Source organism: Salvelinus fontinalis, chromosome 20, assembly GCF_029448725.1.
Source record: "Salvelinus fontinalis isolate EN_2023a chromosome 20, ASM2944872v1, whole genome shotgun sequence".
Taxonomy (NCBI): domain Eukaryota; kingdom Metazoa; phylum Chordata; class Actinopteri; order Salmoniformes; family Salmonidae; genus Salvelinus; species Salvelinus fontinalis.
In genome coordinates this window covers 20,904,844-20,921,200 of record NC_074684.1, presented here as the reverse complement: position 1 = coordinate 20,921,200, position 16,357 = coordinate 20,904,844, and the positions used below count along the sequence as shown (strand labels likewise).

Sequence of the window (16,357 nt, the reverse complement as noted above, 5' to 3'; positions counted from 1 at the left end):
AAATGACTCAACTAAAAGTCACCCAGTAAATTTCTACTTGAGTAAGTCAAAGTATTTGGTTTTAAATATACTTAAGTATTAAAAGTAAAAGTATAAATCATTTCAATTTCCTTATATTAAGCAAACCAGATGGCACAATAAATTATAATAATAAAAATATATATATATTGCTAGCGGCACACTCCAACACTCATAATTTACAAACGAAGATGTGTTTAATGATTCCACCAAATCAGAGGCAGTAGGGATGACCATGGATGTTCTCTTGATAAGTGTGTGAATTTGAAGATTTTCCTGTCAAAATATAGAGTATTTTTGGATGTCAGGGAAATGTATGGAATAAAAAGTACATTATTTTCTTTCGGAATGTAGTGAAGTAAAAGTTGCCAAAAATATACCCCCAAAAAATACTTAAGTAGGACTTTTTACTTAAGTACTTTATACCACTGGTTTTTGACTAAACCGGATGCAGCTAATGACAGAAGTGACTTTCTCACTGGAATTTGCGTAGCAGATTATGAGAATTCGGTTAAGGTTATATCATCTAAAATGCAAAATTCTCCCCGACGCGACTGCAATAGGCAAGTTTTGACGTCACTTTTGACGTTAGCTGCGTCCCTTCGAGACATTCCCTACTCTGGCATGTGCATCTAAAGACCTTGCGGCTGCGCACTTTATTTTGCTATAGGCGAGACACTACCAAGTGAGAGAAGATAGGGGGTTCCTTCCATAAAAGCCTTTTCACATTTTGTGAAAGACACCCACGTGTTTTCCATTCTATTATTGTTGATTTTTAAATGTAGTATTTAATTCATGGTGACTATTTTAAGACATTGCTATGATGTTTATTTAATATTATAGTTTGAACACCCCCTGTGGAAGTAGTGTGTGAATCCAGCGGGAAGTACCAAAGTGCTTAGTATGTCCGTGGGACTTGTGCTGATATCTCTAGCTGTAGAGAAACTAAAACACTCAATAAAATAGGGTACGTATAAAGTTATTGTTTGCTAATACCTATTACATTTAGATTTTGGAATCATGTGTAGCTGTTGTCAAACTTGCCTCCCTGTTAACTAGCTGACGTTAGCCAAACAACCAGATCTGGGCCATCGCGTTATGGCATAGAGCAATTTTCCAACTTTGTTTAGGTACTGGCTTCAATATACTTAAGTTACTCGCGAAAGTAAAAACGTTGTTAGTGATGACAAACATTTTTCCATAAATGCTAGGTGTTTCTCCAAAATAGGCCACACTAGGTCTTGTCCATACGCGTCCGTCTGATCTGAAGCGAATGTATCTCGTAAATCTTTGTCGTAGTACAGAGCCGACGCATACGCATGGACCACAGCTACTATTAATAAAGGAAATGCATTCAACTGAAATGTGTCTTCCGCATTTAACCCTACCCCTCTGAATCAGAGAGGTGCGGGGGGCAGCCTTAAATTGACATCCACGTCTTCGGTGCCAGGGAAACAGGTTAACCCCCTTGCTCAGGGGCAGAACGACAGATTTTTACATTGTCAGCTCAGGGATTCGATCCAGCAACCTTTCGGTTACTGGTCCGACGCTGTAATAACTTCACCAGCCTGAGTTATCAAAAATAGTGTCAGCACCACTTCACCTCTGCAACTAAATTGCTATTCTGCTTTGTTTGTCAATCTCTCTGACTTTGCCATTACTATTAATGTCACCTTCAGTTTACAAGCCTGACACTACAGATGAGCTAAACCATATTCACCCCTCCAGATCCAGGATGTTGATAAACCCAGAGCAGGTAGCTATGATAGGGCAGGTGTTTGAGGCGTATGTGACAGAGCACCACAGGAGTGACATCCTGCAGATCCTTCAGGAGCCTGATGAGGATGCCCACTACCCGGTGGTTATCAACGCCATGACACTGTTTGAAGCCAACATGGAGGTGGGCGACTACTTCAACGCCTACCCCAGCGAGGTCATCAACATCTTTGACAACACCCTTCACCGAGCCGCTAATACAGTGTCAGAGAACTCTACACAGCAAAGGTGGCACAAGGTCAAACACCACCTGCATGCCCGAATCACAGGTAAGAGGCTCTATCCCACTTCCAAATCGACGCCTAGCCCCTACCTCCTAGGCACTTGTATAGATCTTTAAAAGATAAGCAGTATGTTGTAAATTCGTTCCCCCTAGCCTAGCATAGAGCAAATTGGAGTTATTGCTATAATTATTTCTAATTAGTTATCCAATCTCTTTATTTACATGAAGACAAATGCATAGAGAGGTCAATAATATGAGAGACGAGAGAGCTCTTTCTGCTCCCTTCTATGAATGAATTGTCCTCATACATAGTTATGGCCCTCTGCTGATGTAGCTTTATGTAACGTCTGAGATCTACAGTACCAGTCAAAAGTTTGGACACACGTACTCATTCAAGGGTTTTCCTTTATTTTTACTATGTTTTACTACATTGTAGAATAATAGTGAAGACATCAAAACTATGAAATAACACATGGAATCATGTAGTAACCAAAAAAGTGTTAAACAAATCCAAATATATTTTATATTTCAAATCAAATTTTATTGGTCACATACACATATTTAGCAGATGTTATTGCGGGTGTAGCGAAATGCTTGTGTTCCTAGTTCCATCGGTGCAGTAGTATCTAATAGAGCAAGATGAATGGAATTAAGAAATATATAAATATTATATTGAACAATGTCGAAGTGGCATTGAATAAAAAAAACAGAATAAAATACAGTATATACATATGAGATGAGTAAAGCAGTATGTAAACATTATTAAAGTGACTAGAGTTCCATTATTAAAGTGGCCAGTGATTCCATGTCTATGTATATAGGGTAGCAGCCTCTAAGGTGCAGGGATGCATAACAGGGTGGAAGTCGGTTAGTGATGGCTATTTAACAGTCTGATGGCCTTAAGATATAAGCTGTTTTTCAGTCTCTCAGTTCCAGCTTTGATGCACCTATACTGACCTTGCATTCTGGACGATAGCGAGGTGAACAGGCCGTGAGATTCTTCAAAGTAGCCAGCCTTTGCCTTGATGACAGCTTTACCCACTCTTTGCATTCTCCCAAACAATTAACAGGTGTGCCTTGTTAAAAGTTAATTTGTGGAATTGATTTCCTTAATGCGTTTGAGCCAATCAGTTGTGTATAGCACCCCTACAAGGTATTTATTTATTTATATTTATTTGGTAAAAGACCAAGTCCATATTATGGCAAGAACAGCTCAAATAAGCAAAGAGAAACGACAGTCCATTATTGCTTTAAGACATGAAGGTCAGTCAGTACGAAACATTTCAAGAACTTTGTAAGTTTCTTCAAGTGCAGTCGCACAAACCATCAAGCGCTATGATGAAACTGGCTCTCATGAGGATCGCCACAGGAAAGGAAGACCCAGAGTTACCTCTGCTGCAGAGGATAAGTTCATACCAGCCTCAGAAATTGCTTTATAATAAAAAAAATTTTTTTCGTGGAGTTCAAGTAACAGACACATCTCAACATCAAATGTTCAGAGGAGACTGTGTGAATCAGGCCTTCATGGTCAAATGGCTGCAAAAGAAACCACTTCTAAAGGACACCAATAAGAAGTAGAGACTTGCTTTGGCCAAGAAACACGAGCAATGGACATTAGACCGGTGGAAATCTCTCCTTTGGTCTAATGCGTCCAAATTTGAGATTTTTGGTTCCAACCGCTGTGTCTTTGTGAGACGTAGAGTAGGTGAACGGATGATCTCTGCATGTGTGGTTCCCACCGTGAAGTGTGATGGTGTGGGGGGGCTTTGCTGGTGACACTGTCTGTGATTTATTTTGAATTCAAGGCACACTTAACCAGCAGCCATCTCACCTGGTTTGCGCTTAGTGGGACTATCATTTGTTTTTCAACAGGACAGTGGCCCAACACACCTCCAGGCTGTGTAAGGGCTATTTGAACAAGAAGGAGAGTGATGGAGTGATGCATCAGATGACCTGGCCTCCACAATCACCCGACCTCAACCCAATTGAGATGGGTTGGACTGCAGATTGAAGGAAAAGCAGCCACCAAGTGCTGAGTATATATGGGAACTCCTTCAAGACTGTTGGAAAAGCATTCCAGGTGAAGCTGGTTTGTCATCAAGGCAAAGGGTAGCTACTTTGAAGAATCTCAAATGTAAAATATATTTTGATTTGTTTAACACTTTTTTGGTTACTACATGATTCCATGTGTTATTTCATAGTTTTTATGTCTTCACTATTATTCTACAATGTATAAAAATAGTAAAAAAAATAAAGAAAATAGAAAAACCCTTGAATGAGTACATGTGTCCAAACTTTTGACAGGTACTGTATATTTGTGAGTTAGTGGGTGGTTGTCCTCCCTGTCTAATTGCAATGCTTGAAAGCTCCATTTAAAACAGTGTCTGGAGGGGTTTAGGCCGCAGTGTTCATTTCATTTGTTCTGCTGGAGGCTCACCTCATCAGTCTGCTCTCTGCAACAGAAGAGTCATTTAAATCGAGACAGACACAATTAGAGCTCCTCATCATAGATAGCTGAATCACTTGTCCAGTGGAAAACATTAGCATCCTTTTGATGCAGCTTGATAATGATAATAATCACAATAGGAAGTACAGTATACCCAACACTGGCCAGCAGGATTTATTGAGAACATTATGAACATCTTGTCTCCGTGTAGGTATCTGTCTGGTTGTTGACATGGGAAGAATGTCTGCCTGAAATGCAGGAGAACAGTAGGCAGTAAGAGACTGAAACAGGAGACTCAGCGTGGTGTAACAACAACACAAGCCATTCCAGATATCACTCAGCAGGCCCAGTATTGACTTCCTGAGATGACACATGGTTACCTGAGATGGGGCCCAGGAAAACTAGCTACTCAATGAGGGTTTCTTATGTACACTGTCTCGAGCAATAAGGCTGCGTTTACACAGACAGCCCGATCATTATATTTTTTGGGACTAATTGGTATTTTAACCAATCAGATCAGTTCTTTTGCCAATAATTGGGTTAAAGATCATAATTGGTCTGTCTGTGTAAACGCTGCCAAAACTCAGCCGTACTATGGGTTCCGACATCTGCCAGGCTGCCACAGTTTTACCGACACCATTAGTTTAACACCTGGAACGGGTTGACATGGATTGGCCTGATTTGATTTTAATATGCAGATGATTAAAAAAAGAGCATAGACATATAGTCAAATGGGAATAATCTGTAATGATTGACCTTGTCTGTCTGCCAGCCTTGCAAAGTAGCTCAACCTTCACATCTAATTACTTTAGCCATTGCGTACTGCAGTCTGGAGTCTCACCAGTACAGAGAGCAGTGTTATAAATAGCCAGATGATGTGCTCGACTCGTATGCTGTTCCTTGGTTGGTTACATGGCGTGAATGTAGAAGGCATAGCAAATAGCAGCAGGGCTCTTGGTGATGCAGCTGTGTGTGTTCTGGTGGGGAATGTTACTGCTACAAGGCCATGTTTAAGATCAGATCAGTACATGCTTCAATATTTTCAACAGGTTGCTCGCTTGAAATTCAGAATGTCTCTCTGTGGAGAGGACTGCTGTATGTGGGCTGCATCTTAAAACTCAGTTGTCTACTCATGAGAAAATGGAAAGTGCTTCACATAAAACCACTCTGAAGATGTGGATGGAAAATGTCAATGTTGTTTGAGATGCCAGATGGATAGAGAGGATAATACACTATATATACAAAAGTTTGTGAACACACCTTCAAATTAGTGGATTTGGCTATTTTAGCCACACCCATTGCTGACAGGTGTATAAAATCAAGCACACAGACATGCAATCTCCATTGGCAGTAAAATGGCCTTACTAAAGAGCTCAATGACTTTCAACGTGGCATTGTCATAGGATGCCACCTTTTCAACAAGTCAGTTCGTCAAATTTCTACTATGCAAGAGCTGCCCCGGTCAATTGTAAGTGCTGTTATTGTGAAGTGGCAATGTCAAGGAGCAACAACAGCTCAGCCGCGAAGTGGTAGGCCACACAAGCTCACAGAACGGAACCGCCAAGTGCTGAATCGCGTAGCGTGTAAAAATCATATGTCCTCAGTTGCAACACTCACTACTGAGTTCCAAACTGCCTCTGGAAGCAACATCGGTACAATAACTGTTCGTCGGAATCTTCATGAAATGGGTTTCCATGGCTGAGCAGCCGCACACAAGCCTAAGGTCAACATTCGCAATACCAAGCGTCGGCAGGAGTGGTGTAAATCTCGCCGCCATTGGACTCTGGAGCAGTGGAAACATGTTCTCTGGAGTGCTAAATAACGCTTCACCATCTGGCAGTCCTACAAATCTGGGTTTGGCAGATGCCAGGAGAACGCTACCTCCTCCAATGCATTGTGCCAACTGTCAAGTTGGGTGGAGGAGGAATAATGGTCTAGGGCTGTTTTTCATGGTTCGGTCTAGGCCCCTTAGTTCCAATGAAGGGAAATCTTAACGCTACAGAATACAATAACATTCTAGACGATTCTGTGCTTCCAACTTGGCAACAGTTTGGGGAAGGCCCTTTCCTGTTTCAGCATGACAGTGCCCCCGTGCACAAAGCGAGGAAATGGTTTGTTGAGATCGGTGTGGAACAACTTAACTGGCCTGCACAAAGCCCTGCCCTCAACCCGATCGAATACCTTTGGGATGAATTTGAACACCAACTGCGAGCCAGGCCTATTGTTCGACGAGCATCTGGTCCTACTGGACACCGAGAGGTCCACATACTTTTGGCCATGTCGTGTATGTTCTATTTTTTATTTATTTTTAACTAGGGAAGTCCATTAAGAACACATTCTTATTTACAATTGTCACGATGGACACAATGACGGCCTACAATGGCCAAACCTGGACGATGCTGGGCCAATTGTGTGCCGCCCTATGGGACTCCCAATCACGGCGGATGTGATACAGCTTGGATTCGAACCAGGGATTGTCGTGCCGCCTTTTGCGCTGAGATGCAGTGCCTTAGACTGCTGCACCACTCGGGAGCCCCTATTAATCCATTATAACATTGGTGGGCTGGAGTATTGCATTTTATCCATAAAGGCCTATTTTCCGTTTATATTCTATCAGTTCATGGGATTAAATTTTACACTGACAGTGTCTGCGAGTCCACAGATTTATCAGGAAAAAAGACTCTTCACAAGTCTGCTATGCATTCTCAGTGGTCACTGCTTAGGCCTAAAGCTACCTGTTACCAAAGAAGGCTTCTCCCATAAATCAAATCAAATGTTATTTGTCACATGCGCCAAATACAAAAGGTGTAGACCTTACTGTGAAATGCTTACTTACAAGCCCTTAACAAACAATGCCGTTTTTAGAAAAATAAGAGATATTTTTAAGAAATTAACTAAAGTAAAAAATAAAGTAAAACCGCAACAATAAAATAACAATAACGAGGCTATATAAAGGAGGTACCTGTACCGAGTCAATGTGCGAGGACACAGGTTAGTCGAGGTAATTGAGGTAATATGTACATGTAGGTAGAGGTTAAGTGACTATGCATAGATAATATACAGTGAGTAGCAGCAGTGTTAAAAAAAAATGGGGGGGTCAATGCAAATAGTCTGGGTAGCCATTTGATTAGCTGTTCAGCAGTCTTATGGCTTGGGGGTAGAAGCTGTTAAGAAGCCTTTTGGACTTAGACTTGGTTCTTCGGTACCGCTTGCCGTGCGGTAGCAGAGAGAACAGTCTATGACTAGGGTGGCTGGAGTCTTTGGCAATTTGTAGGGCTTTCCTCTGACACCGCCTGGTATAGAAGTCCTGGATGGCAGGAAGCTTGGCCCCACAGTGATGTACTGGGCCGTACGCACTACCCTCTGTAGCACCTTGCGGTCGAAGGCCGAGCAGTTGCCATACTAGGTGGTGATGCAACCAGTCTGAATGCTCTCGATGGTGCAGCTGTAGAACTTATTGAGGATTTGAGGACCCAGGCCAAATCTTCAGTCTCCTGAGGGGGAATAGGTTTTGTCGTGCCCTCTTAGAGTTCTCTGCGTTAGGTACTTTTATCCAATATAATACTGTAGGCAACTTGACAGATGTACAGTAAGGCTATGTAATGGGCTACGCATGTTTTCATTATTTAATATTTTTTTGTTTAATTTGACTCATGCAACACAGTGCAAGATGCATGCGATACATCTCTCTTCAATACAATAGTGGGTAGAGAGCCCCATCTGGTGGTTAATATTGAGCATGACAAGGAATACTGAACTTTGTTTGAGTTCCAGGAAAGATGGTACAGCGTGTTGTCAATTCTGATCATTGTTTTGATGTCTAGTCCAGTGCTCCTTGGTCTGTTTGATGTCCATAACCCTAACATCCCTCTGCATTGCTGTATGTCATCACGCCTCAGGTCTTCCTGTGTGTCCAGAGCTCACCAGGGAGAACATCCCCAAGTCTCGAGACGCTGGTCACTTCCTGTCCGTCACGGGCACGGTCATCCGCACCAGTGTGGCCAAGGTTCTGGAGTACGAGAGGGACTACATGTGCTCTAAATGCCGTCATGTGTTCTCCCTGCAGGCTGACTTTGAGCAGTACTATAGCTTTGTTCCCCCTACCAGCTGCCCCAACCAGGACCTCTGTAACTCCAACAAGTTCACCTGCCTGTCAGGCAGCTCCACCCCGGCAGCCTGCAGGGACTACCAGGAGATTAAGATCCAGGAGCAGGTGACTGACTGACTTGGGGCTAAGGGGCTCTAGTACTGTTTGTTTTAATTATTGTCTACACATTGTTTAACCCTTTTGAATAACATCTGCAAACACATTGTAAGCCTATATTTGATCAAACTGCACCCCTCTTTCCCTGCTGTTCTGTGTGCCCAGGCCCAGAGGTTGTCTGTGGGCAGTATTCCTCGCTCCATGGTGGTCATTTTGGAGGATGATCTGGTAGACAGCTGTAAATCAGGTAACATTGGTCACTATGATGTAATTTGTCACTATGATATCACAGTTGACATATGTATTGGAAATTACATCACAGTGGGATTGTTACATAAAGGATATTGTCATACTGTATTATGGGAATTTGTTTTGCAGAGGGCGACATCATTGTGTTAGGTAGATTGTGACATCACTGAGTATTGGAATTCCACATTGTGATGTATTACCAATGATGTCATAATACTGTATGATGTACGGATGTTACATTGTGGTGTCATGTTGTGTGTGATAACATCACAATACCATATGATTGTCTTTCGCCCAAGATGAAGTCACAGTAGATGAACATGAATGTTTTTAAAGGGATTAGTGTCATCACATTGAATGTTGGGACTGAATTTCTAGGATATCACAATCTGTGATGACATTTTTTCAGGTGATGATGTTACAGTGTATGGAGTAGTTCGTCAGCGATGGAAGCCCCTGTACGAGGACGCACGCTGTGAATTGGATCTGGTGTTGAAAGCCAATTTCATTGAAGTGAACAATCAGCAGACCATGGCAGCTCTGGTCCTAGAGGACATGCAGCAGGAGTTTGAGGAGTTCTGGGACAATTACAAACATGACCCTATAACTGGTACATAATAACTCGACTGTAATACCTCCCCAATCCCCATAATTAAAACTGTTGCCATACAGATTTAGATACTACTTTTTAATGTATTTAATAGTCATTATTACATGATAAATACTATATGAGATGAGATGCACATGAAATATGTATGGAATTTGATTGGTGTTCTTCTTCCATGTTCTCTCTGAAGGCAGGAACCAGATTCTCATGAGCATGTGCCCACAAGTGTTTGGAATGTATGTAGTTAAGTTAGCTGTTGCCATGGTGTTAGCAGGTGGGGTGCAAAGAATAGATCCTTCTGGAACGAAGGTAAGAGGTATGTATCCTTGTTTCAAATGTGGACCAATTTCTCTTACATGCCTCACAAACTGCAACTCTATTGGTGTCGATGTTAATATCTGATTCTAGATTTGTAATATGTTTCTGGTTTAGGTGAGTCTCATCTTCTGCTGGTGGGAGACCCAGGCACAGGGAAGTCTCAGTTTCTGAAGTACGCTGCTAAGATCACTCCCCGGTCAGTCCTCACTGCTGGGATCGGCTCCACTACCGCAGGTCTGTCTGCCCTCTGCTGGTTCATCTGAAACAGTTCACTTTGCTTAAAGGAATCACTGAAATAACCACTTATGTTAGTCAAAAAAGGAATATGTGTTGTGTGTCAGGGTTGACGGTGGCAGCAGTGAAGGACTCCGGGGAGTGGCATCTAGAGGCAGGAGCACTGGTGCTGTCTGATGGAGGCCTGTGTTGTATCGACGAGTTCAACAGCATCAAAGAGCACGACCGCACCAGCATCCACGAAGCCATGGAGCAGCAAACCATCAGTGTGGCCAAGGCAGGGTAAGGAAAAATCTTATCTTGCACTCACTTCTGTTATGGGCTGAAGCAGGGTCATAATGACTGACATGCATAAAGCATCTTTCTATTTCCTTCATTGACTTTGTGGGGTCTCTTTCCCTCTGTCCCACCCAGCATGGTGTGTAAACTGAACACCAGGACCACCATCTTGGCTGCCACCAACCCTAAGGGCCAGTACGACCCAAACGTGCCTGTGTCGGTCAACGTGGCCCTGGCCAGCCCCCTGCTCAGCCGCTTTGACCTGGTCCTGGTCCTACTGGACACCAAAAACCCTGAGTGGGACCGCATCATCTCCTCCTTCATACTGCACAACAAAGGTGTTTATACAGAGTCCTTATAGAGAGAGAGAGAACAGGCTCTGAAGAGCTAGTGTTTCACATCCACCAGTTTTTAGACCACACTGCGTTTTGGCTTCATAATGATAGAAACTGGTCCAGACCCTGGAGAAACAGGACTCTGGTCAATTAATGACATAAATTCATCTGAATGTCGCTTTGGATAAAAGCATCTGCTAAATGGCATATTATATATATGATCAGTTGAAGTACAGAACAGTCATTAAAGAAACCAGTCCTCTAGAAGTGGAGTGTAATAATCCTGCGCTTAGCGCCTGAGATATCCACCAATTACATAGGTCATCTGAGGAATCAGTGGGATATCATATTGCTGAGTTAAGCTACACTGCAAATTAGAGTTGAGACCTCCTCTGGGCTCTTCATTAGAAAAGTCCATTTCTCTCCCCAGAAAGACAGCATTTGATCATTTGCATAATATAATTCCCACAGTATTTGCATAAGGAAGAGAGCTATGTGGAATGAAAATGTCAATGATGTAAAGTCTCTGGCATCGTCCCAGTTTAATTAGTGCTCTAGGTCGTTATCAAGACGATCACTCAGAGAGTTGTGGTTACGGAAGGCTGGGTCCTATTCATTATGACAAAACGTTTTGCAACAAAAAACTATTCTTATTGGACAAGTTTAGGTAGTCCCATCCTGTTTCAGTTAGTTTTCTTCTGTCTGGTAAATAATAAATACAACCCTGCATCTTGCTCATTACTTTAATCAGAAGGCTAATATCAATACTATGCATGCCAGTCTCTCTTGGCTAAAAGTAGAGGAGATTCTGACTGCATCACTTCTTGTTTTTATAAGAAACATTGATGTGTTGAAAATTCCAAATTGTTTGCATTGTCAACTTACACACAGCACTGACACACAAACGTACCCCAGCAGACATGCCACCAGGGGTCTTTTCACAGTCCCCAAATCCAGAACAAATTCAAGAAACCATACAGTATTTATAGAGCCAGGATTGCATGGAACTCCCTTCCGTCAAAGATTGATCAAGTGAACAGCAAACCTGGTTTTAAAAAAACGGATAAAGCAACACCTCACAACACCTCCCCTGTTTGACCTAGACATTTTGTGTATGTACTGATTTGTGATGTTTTAAATGTATGTAATTCTGTCCTTGAGCGCTTCTTGTCTATTAATGTTCTGTATTATTGAATGTTTTCTGTGGACCCCAGGAAGAGTAGCTGCTACTATCGCAATCGCTAATTGGGATCCTAATAAAATACCAAATACCTTCATCTGCCCTTCAGGAGCTCCCTGTCAGTCGGAGGATTCTTTGTGGAGCATGGAGAAGATGAAGGCCTACTTCTGCCTGATCAAGGGGCTGCAGCCGCATGTGTCTGAGGAGGCCAACTCCATCCTGTCCCGCTACTACCAGCTGCAGAGGCAGAGCGACAGCAGGAACGCAGCCCGCACCACTATCCGCATGCTGGAGAGCCTCAGCCGCCTTGCTGAGGGTGGGACAGCATTTTACATTACACATCTAATGTCTTTCCTTCGGAATTCCTTTGGGTTTGGTTTAGTTACTAAGGAGTTTAGTAGTTACTGAAAGTGTTCAAACTCATATTTATTATGTGAATGTTTTATGCTATAGTTGTTGTTGATATGATGTGGTCATGAAGCTCATGATCTTTGTCTTGATCCTGGCAGCACACGCCAGGTTGATGTTTCGAGACACTGTCACTGTGGAGGATGCTGTTGTTGTTGTCTCTGTCATGGAGTGCTCTATGCAGGTAGGAAGCTACACTTTTTTACATTCTAACATGAAATAAGCAATAAGGCCCAAGGGGATGTGGTATATTTAAGCAATAAGGCCCAAGGGGATGTGGTATATTGAGGCAATAAGGCCCAAGGGGATGTGGTATATTTAAGCGATAAGGCCCAAGGGGATGTGGTATATTTAAGCGATAAGGCCCAGGGGGATGTGGTATATTTAAGCGATAAGGCCCAGGGGGATGTGGTATGTTTAAGCGATAAGGCCCAAGGGGATGTGGTATATTTAAGCGATAAGGCCCAAGGGGATGTGGTATATTTAAGCGATAAGGCCCAAGGGGATGTGGTATATTTAAGCGATAAGGCCCAAGGGGATGTGGTATATTTAAGCAATAAGGCCCAAGGGGACGTGGTATATTTAAGCAATAAGGCCCAAGGGGACGTGGTATATTTAAGCAATAAGGCCCAAGGGGACGTGGTATATTTAAGCAATAAGGCCCAAGGGGATGTGGTATATTGAGGCAATAAGGCCCAAGGGGATGTGGTATATTTAAGCAATAAGGCCCAAGGGGATGTGGTATATTGAGGCAATAAGGCCCAAGGGGATGTGGTATATTTAAGCAATAAGGCCCAAGGGGATGTGGTATATTTAAGCAATAAGGCCCAAGGGGATGTGGTATATTTAAGCAATAAGGCCCAAGGGGATGTGGTATATTGAGGCAATAAGGCCCAAGGGGATGTGGTATATTTAAGCAATAAGGCCCAAGGGGATGTGGTATATTTAAGCGATAAGGCCCAAGGGGATGTGGTATATATTCCACAAACCCCCAAGGTGCCTTATTGCTATTATAATAAACTGGTTACCAACGTAATTAGAAGAGTAAAAATAAATATTTTGTCATACCCATGGTATACAGTCTGATATACCACGGCTTTCAGCCAAACACTATTCAGGGCTCGAACCACCCAGTTTATAATGGCCAATATATCACGACTACGGGCTGTTCTTATGCACGACATGAGGCTGAGTACCTGGATACAGCCCTTAGCCGTGGTATATTTGACATATACCACAAACCTCTTTAGGTTTCTTATTAATATAATAAACCAACATAAATAGAACAGTAAACAAGTATTTTTGCATCATACCCATGGTATATTGTCTCATATACACACACAACTGAAATGCTTTTTCAGCCAATCAGAATCCAACACCCAAACTACTCAATTTATAACATGTTACATTTTACAGTTACATTGAATGTAAACTGTAATGCCTTCAGCATGACTTGAAACACATGACATAATACAAAATGTAAGGTGAAGTTTCAGTGAGGTGTGTGTGTGTGCCTCAGGGGGGCGCTCTCCTGGGAGATGTGAATGCTCTTCACACGTCATTCCCTGACAACCCCAGTCAGCAATACCAGACACAGTGTCAAATTGTTCTGGAGGGCCTCCAGATGCCTCACCTCCTCTACAAGGAGATGGACAGGCTCTCAAGGTGAGACATTATACTTGTGAAATCTTAAAGAACAAGGTTTGTGATGATTCAACTTTGTAGAACAGGACAAAAAGTAAATATTGCTTATAAGTAATGCATTCTCTAACTTATTGTCTTCTACACCATCAGAATAAATCTCACTTATAACAACTCCCCCACCAACATATTACCTCTAAACCCTAGCCCAGTGAAAATACTGAGTTCAATCCCCTTCATGTAAGAGTCAATTGTGTTTTCTTTAGACTGCAGAATAATGGGCCAGGCTCCCCTAAAGGAACAGAAAAAGGTTCTCCTCTGCCTGCAAAGCAGCACAGTGATCTGAGCAGCAGTTATCATCACAAGAGTTCTAAATTCCAGACAAGAGGTCCAAGGCACTCTGACATCACCACAGACTCAGAGAGTGGACTGGACTGGTTCCACTCACTGGCCGGCCCAGTGGGGGGAGGACATGCCAGCTCGCCGATCATCACTTCACCCATCACAACATCCACACAACACAACCACAACTCCTTCTCAAAGCAGGCCCGAACCCTGCCAAAACACCCCGCTGTGTCGTTGCCGGGTAACAGCGGTGCTGCACACAAGGAGAGTGGGAGAGCACCTGTGTGCGATAAGACACCCAGTATAACTGCGGAGGAGGAGGTGGTAGAGAGCTGTAAGGAGAGCAGTAAAAGCACAGCATCAGCAGCAGCGGAAGACAGATCCTGTTCTGTGGTACAGAAGGTGTCCAAGAAGCTTCGAGACAAACGGCTCAGAGCAATGACTCATGTTCCCCTTCAGGGAGACAAAGCTGTGGGAGGCAACATCAGCACCAGCAGAGACCTCATAGACCATCTAGATGTGGCGCAGGCCTTCTCCACAGACTCCCTGCCCTCCCACAGCACACCTGTAGCAGGGAAGAAACGCAACTCAAAAAAGAACAATGTCCCTTGTAACCTCCTGTCTGGAGACCAGGACCTCTTTGGTACTGTGGGGGCAGGGGGAGAAGAACTGCACTCTAAGTTCACAGGGTTCACATTTAAACCCAGAGAGAAGATGACCCACACTGAACATCTCTGTCCAGATACTGACAGCGCAGACTTTCACACAGAGAATAGAGGTCCACCTAGCAGAGCAAAGATGCATAACAGAGAAAACCATAACACAGTTTCTTCAGCTAGAGAGAAAGAGAAAACGGAAAAGAAAAAGAGTGAGAAACAGTGTTACAAAGACAAGCCAGCAGAGGGCAGCAGTTCTGCCAAGAAGCTGAGGGTTCAGTCTGAGGAGAAAGAGTTTCCCATTGAGGTGTCACGTGACATGAACCCAGAGATCAGTGGTCCCACGGCGGAGGGAGGTGGTGATGGGGGGGATCATGGGACAGAGCAGAAACGCCAGCAGTTGCTGAGCAGAATTTCTCCAGGTGAGAACAGAACTACATTCACAACCCCCACAGACCCTCCACCACTACAGCCAGACCACCTAAAGCCCACTGTGGCGGCCTCTACCCTGGCCAAACTCTCCAGGTTCTCCTTCACAACCACAAAGGACAAGGAAGTAACAAACCTAATAACAACTCTTACATCAGGTGCTCAGGTTACCTCGTCCATAGAGCTTAAAGCAGGGCAGCAGGACACATGGACACAAGCTATCACCAGCATACAGCAGAGGACAGGGATGCAAGCTAAAGCCTCTACAGAGGATAGGACTGGGGCAAGAGTTAGTGGAGACAAAGACTTCCAGACATTTAACAGTAAGGGCCAAAACCCTGCTATAGATTCTGCTGTCAACCCTAAAAAGAGAAAGTGTTTTGAGCTGGGCTCTAAAGGCCTCTTCTCTGGCCTGTCTATGTTCAGCTCCTCCAACTTTGATGAAGATGATCTGATTGTAGACTGGGATGATGAGTCGGGGGAAAAAACTAAAATGAAACAGTGAAACGATGTAATGTACTGAATATTATTTGTGACTTTTCACCGTGTGTGTGCATGCGTGTTTGTTGTTGTATTGTCAAGAATTGGTATAAATTTGCAGATCAGTGTTTGATCATGAGATTCACTATTGACTTGATGTCATGCTGTTGTATATTGAACACACATTATGCCATAGAAACAATCTTGTAAATCTGTTTCTTCTGTAAATGAAACCTCTTTTACAAAGCCTATGGTCTTGTGTCACAATATCTGAAATGATGCTGTTATACGAGGTAGTCAAAGGGCACATTTTCATATTGGAATGGCCAAAATTACACGCTCCGTGAAAACACGCAATGTTGCTGTAGGCAAACGTTATGTTCATTCAAAGTAGAAAATCAGAAGCACAGATCAATGTGGGTGATGACTGACTGGGCCCTACATTTGCCTAAGGCTGTGTATTATGATGTGGTATATAATGGTTTCATCCTCTCAGCCAATGCCAGAAAGCACCACACCAAAGGGAGTA

General features: G+C 43.1%; 1 protein-coding gene across 2 annotated transcripts; it reads left to right on the top strand.

Moving 5' to 3' along the window:
* Nucleotides 1-265: 265 nt before the first annotated feature.
* mcm9 (minichromosome maintenance 9 homologous recombination repair factor) lies at nt 266-16,077 on the top strand. 2 transcript variants are annotated; one of them, XM_055872805.1, is made up of 13 exons: nt 267-985; nt 1,747-2,063; nt 8,363-8,676; nt 8,833-8,914; nt 9,326-9,526; nt 9,714-9,839; nt 9,956-10,075; nt 10,183-10,357; nt 10,490-10,692; nt 11,979-12,185; nt 12,379-12,461; nt 13,797-13,942; nt 14,185-16,077. In XM_055872805.1, the coding sequence occupies exons 2-13, from the start codon at nt 1,754-1,756 to the stop codon at nt 15,851-15,853; spliced, it is 3,636 nt and encodes a 1,211-aa protein (XP_055728780.1). In that variant the 5' UTR covers nt 267-985; nt 1,747-1,753; the 3' UTR covers nt 15,854-16,077. The 2 variants fall into 2 exon arrangements, with proteins under 2 accessions (XP_055728778.1, XP_055728780.1); XM_055872803.1 differs by having other exon boundaries at nt 266-2,063.
* The last annotated feature ends 280 nt before the right edge of the window (nt 16,078-16,357 follow it).

Excerpts from the sequence above, each read along its gene's own strand:
- mcm9 (XM_055872803.1), top strand. The coding sequence starts at position 1,685 with ATGTCACCTTCAGTTTACAAGCCTGACACTACAGATGAGCTAAACCAT. Across the intron at positions 9,527-9,713 it reads CAAACATGACCCTATAACTG|GCAGGAACCAGATTCTCATG; the intron begins GTACATAATAAC and ends TTCTCTCTGAAG. Across the intron at positions 10,358-10,489 it reads ATCAGTGTGGCCAAGGCAGG|CATGGTGTGTAAACTGAACA; the intron begins GTAAGGAAAAAT and ends TGTCCCACCCAG.